This window comes from Peromyscus californicus, unplaced genomic scaffold (assembly GCF_007827085.1).
Source record: "Peromyscus californicus insignis strain IS unplaced genomic scaffold, ASM782708v3 Scaffold_1__1_contigs__length_55948999, whole genome shotgun sequence".
In the NCBI taxonomy this organism is placed as follows: Eukaryota; Metazoa; Chordata; class Mammalia; order Rodentia; family Cricetidae; genus Peromyscus; species Peromyscus californicus.
Genome location: NW_026294492.1, coordinates 32,995,570 through 33,012,810, shown reverse-complemented (window position 1 = coordinate 33,012,810; position 17,241 = coordinate 32,995,570). Strand labels below are relative to the sequence as shown.

The window sequence follows — 17,241 nt, the reverse complement described above, 5'->3', positions numbered from 1 at the left end:
ATGATTGTACAAAAAACAATTAAGAGACTTCAACAGTCAATCATTTTGAAAGGAAAAGCTGATTTAGAAGAGAAAGATTCCAGATTTGACATCTGTAAGATTTGAGGAGTCACTAACAGGGCAGGCATGGCAACACATGCCCAAAATGCCTGCACCAGGAAGGCTGAGGCAAGAACCTCCAGTTCAGGGACCTCCAGTTTTAAGCTATGCAGCAAGACCCTATCTCAAAGCAGTCACCACCAGAATAGGAAAAGAACACTGGACTCTGTCACATACAGTGAGTTCACGGGTTTTTTGTTTGGTTGGTTGGTTGGTTGGCTGGGTTGGTTTGTTGTTGTTTTGTTTTTGTTTTTTAAAAAGTTATGTGCCAACAGGATAAAATGAGAATGAAACACTGTATGATTTTCAGTATTAAAATTCTGGGCATAGGAGAAGACTTATGCATACATCAGCCTGTTAACATCAGTTGCACACACACAGATAGACTATATGAAATACAATCTATCTATCTATTTTTGTCACTGTTTAACTGTTTAACATGGACATAAATTCTTCAAGTTAATCCTTTCTCAAAAGAAAGGGAAAAAGAGCCTGCATTCATATAGTTTTAAAAAGGACACTTCATACTCTGAACCTCAGTTTCATCTTTAAAAGCGTAACAATTTATTCTTAAGATCACATATAGATTTAAGAGATAAAGGTTCTTTGTAAACTACAAAGCACTATGCAAATTTAAGGTGTTATGCTACTCTAAGGCACCCAGAACTATAGAACTTTTGAGAGGTAACATACAGACACAGAAATCCACAACAGACATGCAATCTCCCACACTGAGACAATTGCTGCTGGGCTATTTCTTTGAACTTTTAAAAGGTCTTATGATCCATCTATTTAAATATCAAAATGTTTTCAAATTCCTATGAACAAATAGTGAAGTTTTACATAATATAGAAATGAGTTCTCATATACAAAACAGTTTTTATATAACTAATTCAGACTTAAACATAAAGACCTAGTCATACAATCCCTGGAATTTGGACTGCCAAATGCATTCTTTGATAATTTTAAAATGCCAGGCTTTATAGATATCTAGCAATCTCCAGATGTTCACTCTCAGAAATCACTGCTTTGATACACAGCACAGCATTTTAAATGGTGCTTCCCTCCTCCATGTCTGGTATTTTACTTCTGCTAAGTAATGAACATCTCTAGATCCCTTTTTTAAATTGGCAGTAAGCTCCTCAAGGACAAAAGCATGTCTTTTTGTGTCCTTTCTTTAAGGATAAAAAGTATAGAGCTGGTCCAGCTATGGCATTAATCCACACATATTTAGCAATATTATAGCTAATTCATGCTGTAGATGTTGTGCCTACATTTAAGAGCTATTATTCATATCATGTTACACATAACCATCTTTTTGCGTGTGTTAGTGTGTGTGGTGTATGCATGTTCAAGTACACATAGGTACAAGTGTGTGTGTGTGTGTGTGCGTGCATATGGAGGCCTGATGATGTCTGGCATCAGGAATCTTTTTTCGTTGTTGTTGTTTGTTTGTTTGTTTGTTTTGTTTTTGTTTTTCCAAGACAGAGTTTCTCTGTGTAGCTCTGGCTGTCCTGGAACTCACTCTGTAGACCAGGCTGGCCTCGAACTCACAGAGACCTGCCGGCCTCTGCTTCTGGGTGCTGAGATTAAAGGTGTGCGCCACATCGCCCAGTGGCATCAAGTATCTTCCTCAGTCACTTGCTACCTTATTCATGGGTCTCTCCACCAAAACCAGAACTCAGTGACATGGATGGTGGAACTACAAGTTCACTGCCATGCCTACCCAGCATTTAGATGGGTGCTGGGGATCTGAACTCCTGTTCAGCAAGCACTTTATCTACTGAACCGTCTCCCCAGTCACCACTTGAGGCTATCTCTGCTCTTCAAGACAACCAATATATTAAAAGTTACTTAAGGGAAAAAAAAAATTCAAATGATTACATGAAAAAAAATGGCTTACTGAATATTTAAAGGATGTTTGAAGCTAGATTAATATTTGAAAATCAGCCAGGCATTGTGGCATGTGCCAGTAATCCCAGCTACTGGAGAAACTTGGGCAGAAGAGTGGTGTGAGGTCAAGAGTTCAAAGCTAGCCAAGATAACATAGCATGCCTCTGTCTTACAAATAAATTAAAAAATTAACAAAGGGCTTGGTGTGGTGGGGCACTCCCATAATCCCAAAACTCTGAAGGTAGAGACAGGAGATCAACCGTTCAAGGCCAGCCTCATCTATGAATCAAGTTCAAGCCCACTCAGGGCTATGTAAGAACCTGCTCAGAAATTTAAAAAAAAAAAAAAAAAAAAAAAGAACTCCTGCATTGTTCTGTTAAGAAAGCAAGATCTGACTGAGGATGTCGTTCAGTTGGCAGAGTGCTTGCCTACAATTTATAAAGCCATGGCACCCTCATTACTCCATGAACCACCCGAACTGAATGCAACGACACAATAACCTTCCTGTATTACAATTTGAATTGTATATTGTAAACTGGCCTGGCTAAGTTTATACTTTCTTTAAAATGCAAACATTCACCCTGAGGCTAATCCCAAGATAAATATATTAAAACTAAATTAAAACTTTTATTATGAAAAAATAATATCCCAGGGTGCGTAATCTTGCACTTGGGAGGCTGACAGCAGAACAGCCATCAGTTCAAGCCAGCCTGGGCTATGTAGTTAAGACCTTGCCTCAAGGATGGGGTTAAAACCCAACCTCCGCCACCACCGAAAGAACAAAACAAAAACTGACTTAAACACTTAAATAAGAAAAACATGGGGAGATGGCTCAGAGGTTAAGAACACTGGCTGTTCTTCCAGAGGTCCTGAGTTCAATTCCCAGCAACCACATGGTGGCTCACAACCATCTGTAATGAGATCTGGCTCCCTCTTCTGACCTGCAGGGATACATGCAAACAGAACACTGTATACATAATAAATAAATAAATCTTTAAAAAAAAAAAAGAAAGAAAGAAAAACATGCTAAAAGAAGGCTAAGCATAAAATGTATCCAACCCCAACCTTATGAAAGTCAATAAGCTCAGAAAGAAAAGTAGTATTTATTGGTAGTTTCCTACTTTTGCAAACACACCTAAAGTTTAAGAAACATACTGTGAGACGCTGTGTGCATTCCCACATTAAGATGTGGAGGCAACACACCAAAATAATGTGGGGTAACTTTAAAAACACGGTTTCCCAAGTGCTACCTTTTCAAATGACCCTAATGTACGTACTGAAAGTTACTGTACCCAGGAGAAATTCCAAGCACCTGCCAACCAAACTACCTGAAATTCATCAGCTGCAGAGTAAATGGGTCCTCAGTTGCTTTTACCTAAAATGGGGGTAATACAAGAAAACTACTAACTTTGACGTGGTATCGAAATGGCCAATCATCTAACATTCCATCCTCTGGTTCCCAAAGCTACCACATAGATGTCTTATAAAATGCACGGACTGCATAGCTTGGGTCTGAAGTCTTTCCGATTTACAAGATGACTCACTGCCAGAGTCCCTTCAATAATCAGCTTTTAAAGAATCATTCTGCTGATAAAACACTGAAATTTTTTTGCTTATAAAAATATAGTCTTCTCACAATTTTCCAAGAACCCATCTAGTATGTGAAAGCAGATCCAGGCATCCACTTCCTTAGGGGGGAAAAAAAACTGCTTTCAATATCTGTTACCCCCAGAAGAATTTCACATGTTTTGAATTCTTCAGTTGAAAGAGAAGTTTTTAAACATAAGTGCTTTCTTTTATATTAATGGCTCTCTTGATGATAAAATAAAGATCAATGTAACTCTAAGCTCCAGGCTAATGAACTGCAGAGAACAGAAACAAGAAATCTGGCAAGAGCTGAGCAGAGCTCTGCTTAAAGGCTACTAGTAAAATAGACCAGCTCCCCTCCCCCACGCCCAACCCTTTAAGGTTTCAATTAAGATGGGGCCTAGTTTTACTCTTCAAAGAGGACAGAAAGGAAAGCTCGGCTCCTGCTAGCAATTCTCTTCAGCGGGGGCAACTCTAGAATATAGACAAGAACTATTTCCTTCCTTCAGCTGACAGAGGTATGTTTCCCCCGGCCTGGTCAACACCAAATCTAAAGATCAGGAAAGTCTCATCACATACCATGCAAAAGTTGGCATCAAATCAATCAGAGTAATTTTTTTTTTTAAATCCAACGATGGGATCACAAAAGATGGCGTGAAATAAATCTTTTCTAAAGTCCAACATTGCGCATCTTTAATATGCCATAAAAACAAGATTTGTTTTCCCAACTGCGACTCTCCTTCCTGCTGTTTCTCCTGGATTAGTTAAGGGATGAAGTTAAGTTTAACAAGGCATACACACTTTCAAAACTAACTCAAGTGCTCCAATTGGTGAAAAGACACTTTCAAAAAACACAGAGGCTTCTGCAAGCCATCCAGGATTCCTCAGAACCAACAAGAAAAGCACAAATGAGTGAAGATTCCATTACATAGAGATTATCACAGCTCCCCCCACCCCAAGATACTCAGCGCACAATCTGCACGTTAGTGGACATCAAGGTCAGCCAGTCTTCCAGCCAATATGAACTGGGGAATGAACCCAGGCATCAAGCTAAAGAAGAACCAATGAAAAGCTAATGCCTCTCTAAAAGGAGCCCAAGAATGAAATAACTTCACTATGTAAGGAATTATAAGACATCAAAGGTTAGATAATGGACAACAGGTGTCTTTGGAGAGAAAAGAGTCACAATGAGTTACTCCTATTTTGGGATTTCCAGTCTCAAAGCTGTATAATAACAACGTTTTTTTTTTCTTTCCCTCAAGAAAGTCAAGACGAAAACTGTGGCTCTACTATTTAACAACTGCGAGAACCTGATGCTCTTGTACTTGCTTTTTATTTTACTTTTTTTAATCCACTAATCCCAACCTTGTGTGGGCAGATTAAAATATGGCTTGGGGCCAGATGGTTTACTGATCAATGAACACTAACTAGAGATTTATTAGCAAGAAATGGACAAGAAGAGCATCTGCATACAGGCTACCACCACGCAAAATATTCAAAATACAAATCAAATCCAGCAGCGGGTATCACGTAACTGCAGAATCAGCCAAAGCAGAATCGTTTCTCTCACCGTAACACTTAAAGCTCAATCTTTACAGTAACTAGATTCCAGGGGCCTCAAAGAATCGTAATTCCAGACACAGGTACTGGCTACCCTGGAGATCGTCTGTTCCTCAGACCAGTCAGAAAATTTACCACCTGTATTCTGGTCGAAGGGAACCGTAAGGAGGCACTTCAGCCTGCCGAACAATCTATTCTCTTTCTCTCCATTCCACAAAGACAGCATATTCCAAAAATGGAGAATCCTTTCTTTCCCGATCGAGGCCCCCTTTCTTATGGATTCATTGGGGAGGATTACTTCTCTCCCGCATGCATGGAGAACCCACGCTTCTGCTTTCACTCTTAAAGAGGGTACCCCAACACAGATGCACCTCTTCCTTTCCTGTATTGAGTAAATGCTCTCCACCACTGCAAAATGTTCAGAGAAGTGGAGGGAAGTTGTCAGTTATTGAGAGTTCCTTAATAAACCTCCAAATATAAAGACTGACGAGGGGTGCCTTCCAATTCAGAAGTGGGACTGGGGGGGGGGTTTCCTACTCTCGGCGGAAAGGCTGCCCCCCCCCGCCCCCAGTCCTGCCTGGAACTCCGTAAGTGCAAAGATGTACCCTGAAGGGGAAATCTGTATTTGATTGAAGGGGTGCTCCGACTTTAATCGGGGTCGGAGGACGGTGTTAAGCGGACCGGGAGGGACGCAGCAGTTGCTGGCGGAGGAGAAGGAGGAGCCCCCCGCACTGAAGGGGGGCTCCGGGAAGAAAGGAGGGTCTGGAGGCGAGGGCTGCATGGGGGAGGGGCCGCCCGTCCGGGAGGCGGCGGCGGCGGCGGCGACTGCGGCGGGGCTGCAGCCTCGCTGGGGGGGGGGGGGGGGGGGGGACCATGTGCGGGAAGCGGCGGCCACCCCGAGGGGCAGCCGGGGAGCAGGGCCCCGCGGGGCGCGCGGGCGCGGGCAGCCGGGGGTCCCGGCTTACGCACGGGGAGTGGGGGTGGGGAGGGGAATGCGAGCCCGCTGCCGGACTCACCGAGGCTGCCGGCGAAACCGTCCATCTTTGCGGGGGAACGCGCCGGGCTCGGGGCTCAGCGGGGCGGGCGCTTCATTCAGCAACACCGACCGAGTGGCGGCCGCGGAGCCTGACGCGCTCGTTCTCGGCGTCGCCCGACGCGGCTCCCGGCGACGACTCCCCGACTCCGCCGTCCGCCCGTCCGTCCGTCCGTCAGCCCGTCAGGCCCGGGGTGGGTCGGTCGGCCGGTCGGTGGGTCAGTCACTCAGGTGGAGAGCCGCGCAGCCCGCCGCCTGCCCGGCCTCTCCTCTCTCTCCCTCTCTCTCCCAAGCCGCAGCAGCGAGCGCCGCGCCGCGCCCCGCCCCCGCGCCCGCGCGCAGCCACGGCCCCGCCTCCGCGCACGCCGTCACGCTTCCGACCCCGCCCCCGCCCACGTGATGGGGCGGGGCGGGGCTTCTCGCGACACGCCCCTCCCGGTGCGGGGCCCCTGCTGCGGCCGAGCGAGCAGAGGCCGCAGGAGAGGCTCGTGGCTGCGCTCGCGTCCTGGCCCGAGTTCGCGGCCCGGTGTCCTCCCAAGGGGAAGCTGGGTCTGAGTGGGTGGGAGTCATGGGCATTCTGCTGCTTGGGAAACTCAAGTCCATGGTGGGATTCTCTCCGTCCAGTCCAGGTCTGGAGTTCTCTTGAAGGGCGATAATCCCACATGGACGCTAAAGAGGCAAAACAAGTCAGAGAAGGGATTCCCCCTTCCTGAGGTTCCCCTCTCCTCTAATCAGGTGAGGAATAATAAATAGGGGCCAGACTTCTTGACCAGCTTGGGGCCAACACTAGCACAACCTCAGGTTCCAGAACAGAGCACAAGCAAGCGATGTTCGTGCTGGAGGAAGCGTTCATCTTAACCCAGTGGTTCTCAACCTTCCTACCGTGGCGACCCGTTAATACAGTTCCTCATGTTGTGGTGACACACACACACCCCCCGCCCCCACCATAACATTATTTTCATTGCTACTTCATAACTGTCATTTTGCTACTGTTACGAATCGTCATGTAAATATCTGATATGCAGGCTGTCCCACACAAAGGGGTCACTCACGAACCACAGGTTGAGGGCCCCTCTAATGAGGAAGGATACTGGATCTTGAGGATGAGGACATAGCCTGGCCGAGGTCATGGAGCCTGGTGGAAGTGCACCTAAAGGCCGGCTTCCTTCCTCTGCTTCTGTTTTTCCCATCAGGATGCAAGGCCCCGTTGTATAGCAAGCCACAGGATAGCCTGTCAGGAAACTATAGCACAGGTTTTGTTTTTTTTTTTAAAGTAAGCCTGAGTTACTTTAAATAAGCCCACATCTATGAAGTCACCTAACTTATATAGGCCTCGCTTTATCACTCGCAAATTCAAGGGCTAGACTTGTAGCCAAAGCATGTTCTGTCCTCTTCAGTCCTCTGAGTCTATCCCCTCCTCCTTACAAAGACATCGGAATAGTTTAGGTCCCCTCTAGGTTGAAGGTTGTGCAGATTAGGGTAACAAAGAACTGGAAGGTGTTCAGAGACCAAACAGGATGTGCCTTTTAAAGTAGCCAGGTTAGGAAAACGTAAGAATTGTAGGTTACAAAGGACACACGGGAGGAAGAATGGAAGAATCTGGAGGCAGCAACTGTCATGATGAAAGGACTTAGAGAATGAAATGGTAGGGGCTGGGGGTTTAGGTCAGTGGTAGAGCGCTTGCCTAGCAAGCACAAGGCCCAGGGTTCGATCCTCAGCTGGGAGGGGGGGGGGGTTAAACATCCTTTAAGTCTACTTCGCCCCTTTGATGCCTCTTTAAAATCTTCCCTAAGGGCCTGCAGGTGGAACCCACAGACAGAACCCACAGACAGATTGCAATATCTGAGGCACTGGGTTTGCTCCCAGCTCTGGAAAAACAAACAAACAAAACCTTCCTTAAAAATCTAAGCAAGTGGCGCACGCCTTTAATCCCAGCACTCGGGAGGCAGAGCCAGGCGGATCTCTGTGAGTTCGAGGCCAGCCTGGGCTACCAAGTGAGTTCCAGGAAAGGCGCAAAGCTACACAGAGAAACCCTGTCTCGAAAAACAAAAAAAAAAAAAAAAAAAAAAAAAATCTAAGCAAACGTCAAGGCAAAACTAGGGGGTCAGTGTTGTAATTGGGACCCCGCAAGGCTGAGAGCTGGCACACTCTGTGTGGGGATGAGAACCTAGGTTCACCCCAGCACCCACGGTTTTCAGAAGGCTGTGATGGAGTGCACTTGCAATCCCAGTGCTGGGAATCCAGAGACACTCGGAGCCCTGGGGCTTGCTGGCCAGCCAGCCTACACAGAGAGCTCCAGGCCGACAAAACAAAGCAGGTGAGCAGTTACACCTGAGGTGGACCTCTGGCGCACACACATGCACAAGCACACACAAATAAAAGTAAATGTGACATTGGCCTTAAATTTTTTTTTTTTTTGATTTTTCAAGACAGGGTTTCTTTGGGCAACAGTCTTGCTTGTCCTAGAACTCACTTCATAAACCAGGCTGGCCTCGAATTCAGAGATCCACCTGCCTCTGCCTCCCGAGTGCTGGGATTAAAGGCATGCGCCACCACCACCTGGCTAAAATTAAATCTTAATTAAAAAGAGAGGAAGGTAATTCAGGTTTTCTTCTAGCATGGTAGACCAAATGTTTAGTTATTGATAGTTGAAGTAAAACATGATTTCACACTTAGAGTAAGGCTATATATAGTGTTGCTAGAGGTATTCTGATGAAGTTGATTTCATACAGTTCACATTTTCAAAAGGAAAATGTGCAAAGTATCATGCATTTAAAAGTCTACAGTGCTGCCGGGTGGTGATGGCCTTTGATCCCAGCACTCGGGAGGCAGAAGCAGGCAGATCTCTGTAAGTTTGAGGCCAGCCTGGTCTATAGAGCGAGTTCCAGGACAGGCTCCAAAGCTACACAGAGAAACCCTGTCTCAAAAAAAAAAAACCTAAAAAATAGTCTACTGTGCTGCAAAACTGAGTATGTTCCTCACAGGAGACAATGTCTGTTTTGGCTTGACATCAATGAAAACCAAATTCTCCACTGACAATGTACTTGGCTAATGACTGCAAGGATCTTCCCCCTCAATCAGCTTCTGGTTCTGTGTGTCGCAACCCTTGCTTCTCCCACACTCCTCACATACTGCCAGTGCCAGCCATATGTCCATATCATGTTATAACCTCTAGCCCTGAAACTCCATGACAGGATGCCAGCCAGGTGAGTCAGTGCAGTGGGCCACGGGAGCACTCCCAGAATCTATTGCTAAACAGAAGTCGCCAGCAATGATTCAGTGCAAATGACTAGGGTCTGTGTGGAATATATCACTAAGCTTAACATGAAATGTAACCCCCGCTCAACTCTCTGAAGCTAGATGCCCCAAATATCCAGTTATTCCAATATGGCTTGCTGGAGTGGAACACGTAACAGAGGGAAGACTGTAATGGAAAGTACACCTTCTGACACACTTAGCACATACTCACGTTGCAGGGCATGGTGCACTCCTCTGCAACCTCCACCCTGGAGGTTGAGTCCCGGAAAATTGCAAGTTCAAGGTCATCTTCAGATACCTAGCAAGTTTGAAGCCAACCTGTGCTAAACACACCCTGTAACTTTGTCTCCAAAGACAAAGCAAACAAACAGGAAAACTGGGGACAGGCGGTAAAGAAATCTGAAGTGCAAGCATTGTCAATTTCATGATAAAATCTGCCTGTGTCATTCTTACCAAAGCAGTCCAGATTTATTCTAACTAGTGAGCCCAATGAGAGGTGTTTTTGTTGTTGTTTTTTAAAGACTGAGACAGGAAAAATGAAATAAAGATTCAAAATGAGGACAATAATGATGGCTCAGCTTGGTAGGGTAAAATGTTCACTGTGTAAGCCTGAGGACTTGACGCCGGGCAGTGGTAGCACATGCCTTTAATCCCAGCACTCGGGGGGCAGAGGTAGGCGGATCCTTGTGAATTCGAGGCCAGCCTGGTCTCCAAAGTGAGTTCCAGGAAAAGCACAAAGCTACACAGAGAAACCCTGTCTCGAAAAAAACCAAAAAAAAAAAAAAAAACCTGAGGACTTGAGTTCAAGTCCCCAGAACCCATATAAAAGAGCTAGCACTTCAGCTGGGCAGTAGTTCACCTCTCGTCCCAGCTCTTACGAAACAGAGACAGGCAGATCTCTGAGTTCGAGGCCAGCCTGGTCTACGGAGTGAATTCCAGAGCAGCCGGGGCAACACAGAAAAACCTGTCTGGAAAAAAGAAAAAACAACAACCTAGCACTTCAGTATGAGTCTATAGCCAGCAGGGTGACAGGGACCGGCAAATCCCGAGTGGGATTTAGTTAGTCAGGGTAGCCAAACTAGTAAACTTTCTAGGTTCAGTAACAGACTCTGTCTTGCCAGACGGTGGTGGCGCACACCTTTAATCCCAGCACTCAAGAGACAGAGGCAGGTGGATCTCTGTGAGTTTGAGGCCAGCCTGGGCTACAGAGCAAGATCCAAGACCCTGTCTCATAAGGTGGAAGGAGATAGAAGACATTCAGTATGGATCTCAGGACTCTGTAGGTATTACTGTAATTAACAAGGCAATTCCACATAATTTATGTGGTAATCGCGAGAGGTTTATTTCTGGGATAACTTACAGCCAGTAGGGGTTGGTTACGGGATCTGAGACAGATGAGGTACCATCCAGCGGAGAACTCTGGCTTGGTGTCCCATCCAGCTTCCAAGACCATGAGGTATCCAGAAGGGCCAAACATGTAGCACCTGAGTCTTAAGGGGCTCCCTCTCAGCCACGCCCCAGGGGCAGGTCATAGGCAGGTGTGGCAGTGACCGGCTGTCACTCTAGGGGCAGTGTTTCAAGGTCAAAGCTGGAATAGCTACCCACTACATGTAGGCTTAGCTATGCGCATACACCATACATGTGTGAGTACACACACACACACACACACACACACACACACACACACACACACTACAGATAGACAATAACTTAGGTACAATCACCTTGCCGCAGTAATTCTGGAATCTTTCTGGGATGGATATGATTTATTTCCTACTTAATGAGAATCATGTAAAATTGAATTTACCAGAATTCTCAACAGTGTCGTGAAGAATCTTTTCTTTGAATATTACTGGTTTTTTTTTTCTTCAAGAAATCCCTTTGTCTAGTGAACTCCATGGTCCCTGGTTTCATTGCCCTACAAGGTTCTTTCTCATCTTTTACCACATTTTTGTCCCTAGTCCAGGCTCTAGGACTTAGTCCTATGGCCAAAGAGTGGGAAACACCTTACTATGTATTCAGAAGTAATTACAGCCAGACTTCTCATTCATCACATTCAGTAGAGTTAAGTTTTTCTCCAATTCTTCAGTTAGCTCGTTTTACTTGAATGATTACTTGGTCCGTGTTTCCATCACTGGGCTAGATACTGTGAAGACAGCTTCTAGAACATGTAAGAAGTGTTTGAGAAAGCAGTCTGTGCCAGGCCCGGTGGAGCACACCTTTGACCCAGCACCTGGGAGGCAGAGGCAGACAAATCTCTAGAAAGAAAGAGATGGGTGGTGGTGATGTGCACCTTTAATCCCAGCACAACACTCCAGAGGCAGAGGCAGGTGGATCTCTGTGAGTTCAAGGCCAGGGCTACACAGAGAAACCCTGTCTTGAAAAACCAAAAAAAAAAAAAAAAAAAAAAAAAAAGATAAAAAAGATAAATAGACAGGTAAATGATCAGATTTGGGCTGGGAATGTTGCTCAGTCAGAGTGCATGCACAAAGCCCTGGAGTCCATCCCCAGAACCACATAAACAAAGCGTGGGGATACAGGACTATAATTGGTCGGCAGAGGCAGAAATATCAAGCATTCAATGTCACCAATGGCTCTATGGTAAACTGAGGCCATACTGAGCTATGTGATATTCTGTCTTAAAAACCAACCAAGCAAACAACAGCAACAAATGTGTATAAACTCCAGAATCACAGTATTATACTGTCCAGATTCTAATCCCAGCTCCATCACTTCCAAGCTAAGTAGCATTAGACAAATTATCTAATCCCTGTACCTCAGGATTTCCTATGTAGCCTGTGATAGCCACATTTCTGTGGCCTAGAGCTGTAGAGAAGATAGAGTATGACAACCCAGGTAAAGCTCCCAGAATAGGGCGCAGAGTGCTGGCAACACCATTGGCTGCTGGAATTACATAAGCAGTCACTCTCCTGTTTTGTCCACCAGTCGATTCAGTAGCTGGGCAGCGAATATTTACTAAGTAATGAATAAACGTGGAAGGACTGAAACTAATCAATCTGAGCTCATTATTTTAACACCTAATGCCCAGCTACTTTAAAGCAACCGGTATCAATCTGTCTGTTTTCCATTTCTCCAACGAGATGTTGCAAACTATCTAATTACCACAACGAAGTAAAAACATTGAATAGGAGTCTTTCAAAATGAGCATGCAGCAAGGTATTATCACTCAACATGGAGCACACATAGAACACCAAACACATGCGACCGTTACTGATTACTGAATGCTTATTTGGATACTTCATTTTTTTTTAAATGAAGTTTCTTTCTTTTTTTAATTTATTTTTTATTACTTTATGTGCATTTGTGTTTTGCCCGCATGTCTGTCTGTGTGAGGATGTCAGATCTTGCAGTTACAGACAGTTGTGAGCTGCCATGTGGGTGCTGGGATTATGAACCCAGGTCCTCTGGAAGAGCAGTCAGTGCTCTTTAACTACTGAGCCATCTCTCCAGCCACCCCCCTCCATTTTTTTTTAAACAAAGTTTATCAAGAAGAGTTTTAGTACAACTGTAAGCACCCACACCAAGAGCAAATGAGATGCTGAGGAAAAGGTCAGTACATACTTTTCGAGAAAACCACCTAGGTTATTCACCTTGGAAAGGAAGTTATGGTTAGATTATTTTCACTTAGAGACCCTTAAGTATAATTCAAAAATTTATTACACTGTATTTAGAGTGCAGGTGTGTGTGTGTGTGTGTGTGTGTGTGTGTGTGTGTGTGTGTGTGTGTATGTGCTTGCATGCATGCTTGGACATGAGTTTGGTGGTCACAGGACAAGTTGCAAGGGTTGGTTCTTCCCTTCCACGGTGGGGGTCCTGGAGATTTTCTCAGGTCCCTGGGTTTGGCAGCAAGTGCTTTTACCAGCTGAAGTATCTTGCTAAACCCCATACAATTTAATTCAGCAAGATCAAATATGTACCTTTTTTTTTCCCCCATGAGCTCAAGTATTACATATTATGGTAGTTTGAGAGAAAATGGCCCCCAAAGGGAGTGGCACTATTGGGAGGTGTGGCTTCATTGAAGTAGGTGTGGCTTTGTTGGAGGAAGTATGTCACTGGGGGCGGGGGCGGGGCAGGCTTGAGGTCCTTTGCTTTAAGCTACTCTCAGTGTTACAGTCGACTTCCTGTTGCCTGCAAAATGTAGAGCTCTCAGCTACATCACCAGCACCACATCTGCCTGCACGCCATCATCCTCCTGGTCATGATGATAATGGACTGAACCTCTGAAACTGTAAGGCAGCCCCAATCAAATGTTTTCCTTTATAAGAGTTGCCACGGTCATGGTGTCTCTTCATAGAATAGAAGCTCTGACTAAGACACACACACACACTTTTTTATGTAGCTATAACAAATACAAAAATTTATCATTTGTTCCTTTTCTTTTTTTAGACAGGGTCGGGGGTAATACAGGCTGGCCTCAAACCTCTGTGTAGCTGACGATGGCACTGAACTTCTGATCCCTTTGCTTACACCTCCCAGATATGGGGATCACAAACAAGCATGCCTTGCTAAAATTCAGAAGCTTGTCTCTATGCCTCGTTACCTTCCTTGAGGTCAAAGTGAGAGAACATTGTGGGAAGAACTTCCGAGTACTTGGGGAGACACATAAGACCTACTGTCAAAGCCTTGACCTGGCGGTTGGAATAAAACCAAAGTCTCCTTTACTGATCTCCATTCACTCCCTCTGATTAGACAACCTTCGGAAGGAACTCCAAAAGTTTCGTCTGCTTGCCTTTTCTCACAGATATTCTTTGAAGTGTCAAGGGAAGTTAAGTTTTGTAAAAGAAGGTTGTGTTTTTAGCCCCTCGAATTTTATTGTTTGAATGTTGTTTTAAAATGAAACCCTAGCCAGCCGGTGGTGGCGCACACCTTTAATCCCAGTGCTCAGAAGGCAGAGGCAGGAGTTTGAGGCCAGCCTGGTTTACAGAGTTAGTTCCAGGACAGCCAGAGCTACACAAAGAAACCCTATTTCAAAAAACTGAACATATAAAAGAAAAGAAAATGAAACTCTATAGCCACATAATTACGTAGATTTCATAAGCCTATAGTGCACACACACGAGCATAAAAATGATAGAGAAAAACTTTAACTCCTTTTGTCCATCAAAATCAGGAATTAACAATATCTAGAGTATGGAAGAAAGATTTTTGAATTTTTTTTTTTTAGTTATATGTGTGTCTATGTGTAGGTCTGTGCACATGTAAGTGAAGGTGCCTGTGAAGGCCAGAAGAGGGTGTCAGATCCCCTAGAACTGGAGTTACAGGTGATTATGAGTTTGCCTGGTATCGGTGCTGGGAACTGAATGTGGGTCCTCCAGAAGAACAGTACATGCTCTTAACTGCTGAACCATTTCTCCAACCCTTATTTTTTGTTTTATAATATATTTAACAAGGTACTGGAGAGATGGCTCAGGGGTTAAGAGCATTGACTACTCTTCCAGAGGACCAGGGTTCGAGTCCCAGCACCCACAGGGCAGCTCACAACTGTCGGTGACTCCAGTTTCAGGGGATCCGACACGCTCACACAGACATACATGCAGGCAAAACCACCAATGCATATAAAATAAAAATAAATGATATACTTAACAAAAGCAGTATATGATCTAGAAGAGACTAAATGGCTATATATATAATATACATACATACATATATATATATACATATACATATATATATATATATATTTAGGTTAGGTTCTAATCCTCAAGAATGCCCAGGAATTGCTGGGCTTGGTGGTGCATGACTGTAAGCCGTGCATACATTTGGAAGATGGAGGCAGAAGAATCAGGAGTTCAAGGCCAACCGGAATTACACTTGACTACATGAGATGCTGGGAAGCAAGCAAGGGGGGACGAAAGAGTAGACGTAGATTCACTCTACAGGGTTACATGGTAGCTGATTCTCGGCAATGATATCAAGCTGGAGAAGGCAGTAGAAAGATACAAGGATGGTCACTTTTGTATTGTTTTAATCATATAATAAAATAAATGTGTATTATCCTATAACCCACTGAAACTGCAAGAACAGAAAGTAAGCTACAATGCCCAGTGTCATGTGATGTTTTGTTCATGTTCTGACAAATAAAGCTTGCTTGGAGATAGAGGGCGGAGCTAGCCCCTAGTTAACCATAAAAGGTTTGGAGGACTGTAGAGAGAGGAGACAGGAAGTGGTAAGGCGGGGCTGAAATAGGATCTCGGCCCTTTTGGTCAGAGGAACGGAAGAGGTAGGAAGCTACTGGCGGATGCTCCTGGTTCTTTGATCTTTCAGATTTTTACCCCATATCTGACTCCTGGCTTTTATTGATAAGATTAATTAGATTCTCACATCAGCCTAAGAATTCATACACTCGACTGCACACAAACTCTCGATAGAGATTGGTTTGAATCGATGATTAGTGTACTCAATGATTAGTGTACCAGTGTTGACCTGAGGGTTGTCTTTCATGTAGGACTTCCCAGTCTAACTGGCCTTCCAAGTGAAGAGAGCAGCAGTGTTGTGAGGTCTTGTCGAGAGCTGAGATCTGTCCTGTGGTTCCCCAGCCATGCGTAATGCATGGGGATTTGTTTCGGGGATCCATGAGTGAATGAATGGACACCAACTGAGCCTCATTTGGGCAGTTCCGATGGTGCCCGTCTCTGACTAGCTCAGAGAAGCAAGCCACCCGAGGCTACGGAACTTTCTCCGACTTACAAGTGATGCCATAGAGTGGGGTCTAAACTTGCAGAGCCAATAACCAAACCTGCCGGTTAGAGAACCAACTTTAAAGTTTCTTTTCATGTGCTTGAGCTCCTCTGCCTGTAATAGATGTTGGGCAAGCCTGAGAGATAATAGCTAATAATTTTCAGGTGTCCATCGTACATGTCGACTCCCCCCTGCCCCTGGGGAATTCACAGCAGCTTTTTACCAAGTTAAAATTCTACAGGGAAATACTTTCAAAGGGCGACGTTAGAATGGAAAGCAGCCAAATAGGGGGATTTAATTCTCAAAGTTAATAACACAGGAAGTGCTCTACTTGCAAATAAAATACTCTTCAGAAAGGTCATTTGTAAGTCAGTTGTTTGAAATTAGGAACAATGCTGTAAATGATGGTGAGATTGCTCCTCTGCCCCCCAAAACATGTAGCGTGCCGATCCTAACCTGCCTGTGCTAAAACCACAGTGATGACAGCCTTACTTAACATCTCGGACCAGACAGGTCTGAAGTTGAATATTGCCCATTGTAAGCATCTGTGGGATGATGTTGCAACCTAAATACAACATGTAATACCACTTAAACTTTCAAAGTGATGACTTACAGATGCCCTATGAGATGGATCTTATTATCCTGGCTCTTCAGACCCAGAAAAGAAAGCTAAAGAATATGAACGAGAAAGGGGGGACATCAAGGTTTGACACCCCCACACCCCCACATCGGTTTGAATCCGAAGGCCGAGTTCTTTTCAAGGCACCAGTTTGCCTTTTAGTCTCTCTGGGGTCTTGTGGAAATCTGTAAGAAGGGCCCCGGGTGAGGCACCCATCAGCAACTTTGTGGCGATTAACCTGTGGGTGGATAGAGGGGAGGAGGGAGTGGAAGTGTGGAATCCAATTAGGATTGCAGCAGGGATGGCAGAGAGGTCATAGTGGGACAGGAATTGCAGAAATATCCAGAAGAAGATAGCGTGAAGGAAGACCATACACAACCCCCTTGCTGACCCGAGTGACTGATTGTGTCTGAAACGGAGAAAGAAGAAAGAGTCAAAGAGGGTCCCCAGGTTCCTGGTCACGGAGAGAAGGAGGGCCGCGTTGAGTGCCAATGG

The 17,241-nt window shown here is 44.9% G+C and overlaps 1 protein-coding gene across 6 annotated transcripts in view; it reads right to left on the bottom strand.

Annotated features, from left to right (window-relative positions):
- Nucleotides 1-6,500, bottom strand: part of Eml4 (EMAP like 4) — a 129,556-nt gene extending 123,056 nt beyond the window's left edge. For 4 of the 6 annotated variants that reach the window (XM_052746412.1, XM_052746413.1, XM_052746414.1 and 1 more), the window contains exon 1: nucleotides 6,156-6,498. In XM_052746412.1, the coding sequence (XP_052602372.1) occupies nucleotides 6,156-6,180 (25 nt within the window). In that variant the 5' untranslated portion in view covers nucleotides 6,181-6,498. Of the gene's footprint in view, nucleotides 1-6,155 lie in introns of all 6 variants that reach the window. The other 2 variants (XM_052746410.1, XM_052746411.1) reach the window with 2 other exon arrangements.
- Nucleotides 6,501-17,241: the final 10,741 nt, after the last annotated feature.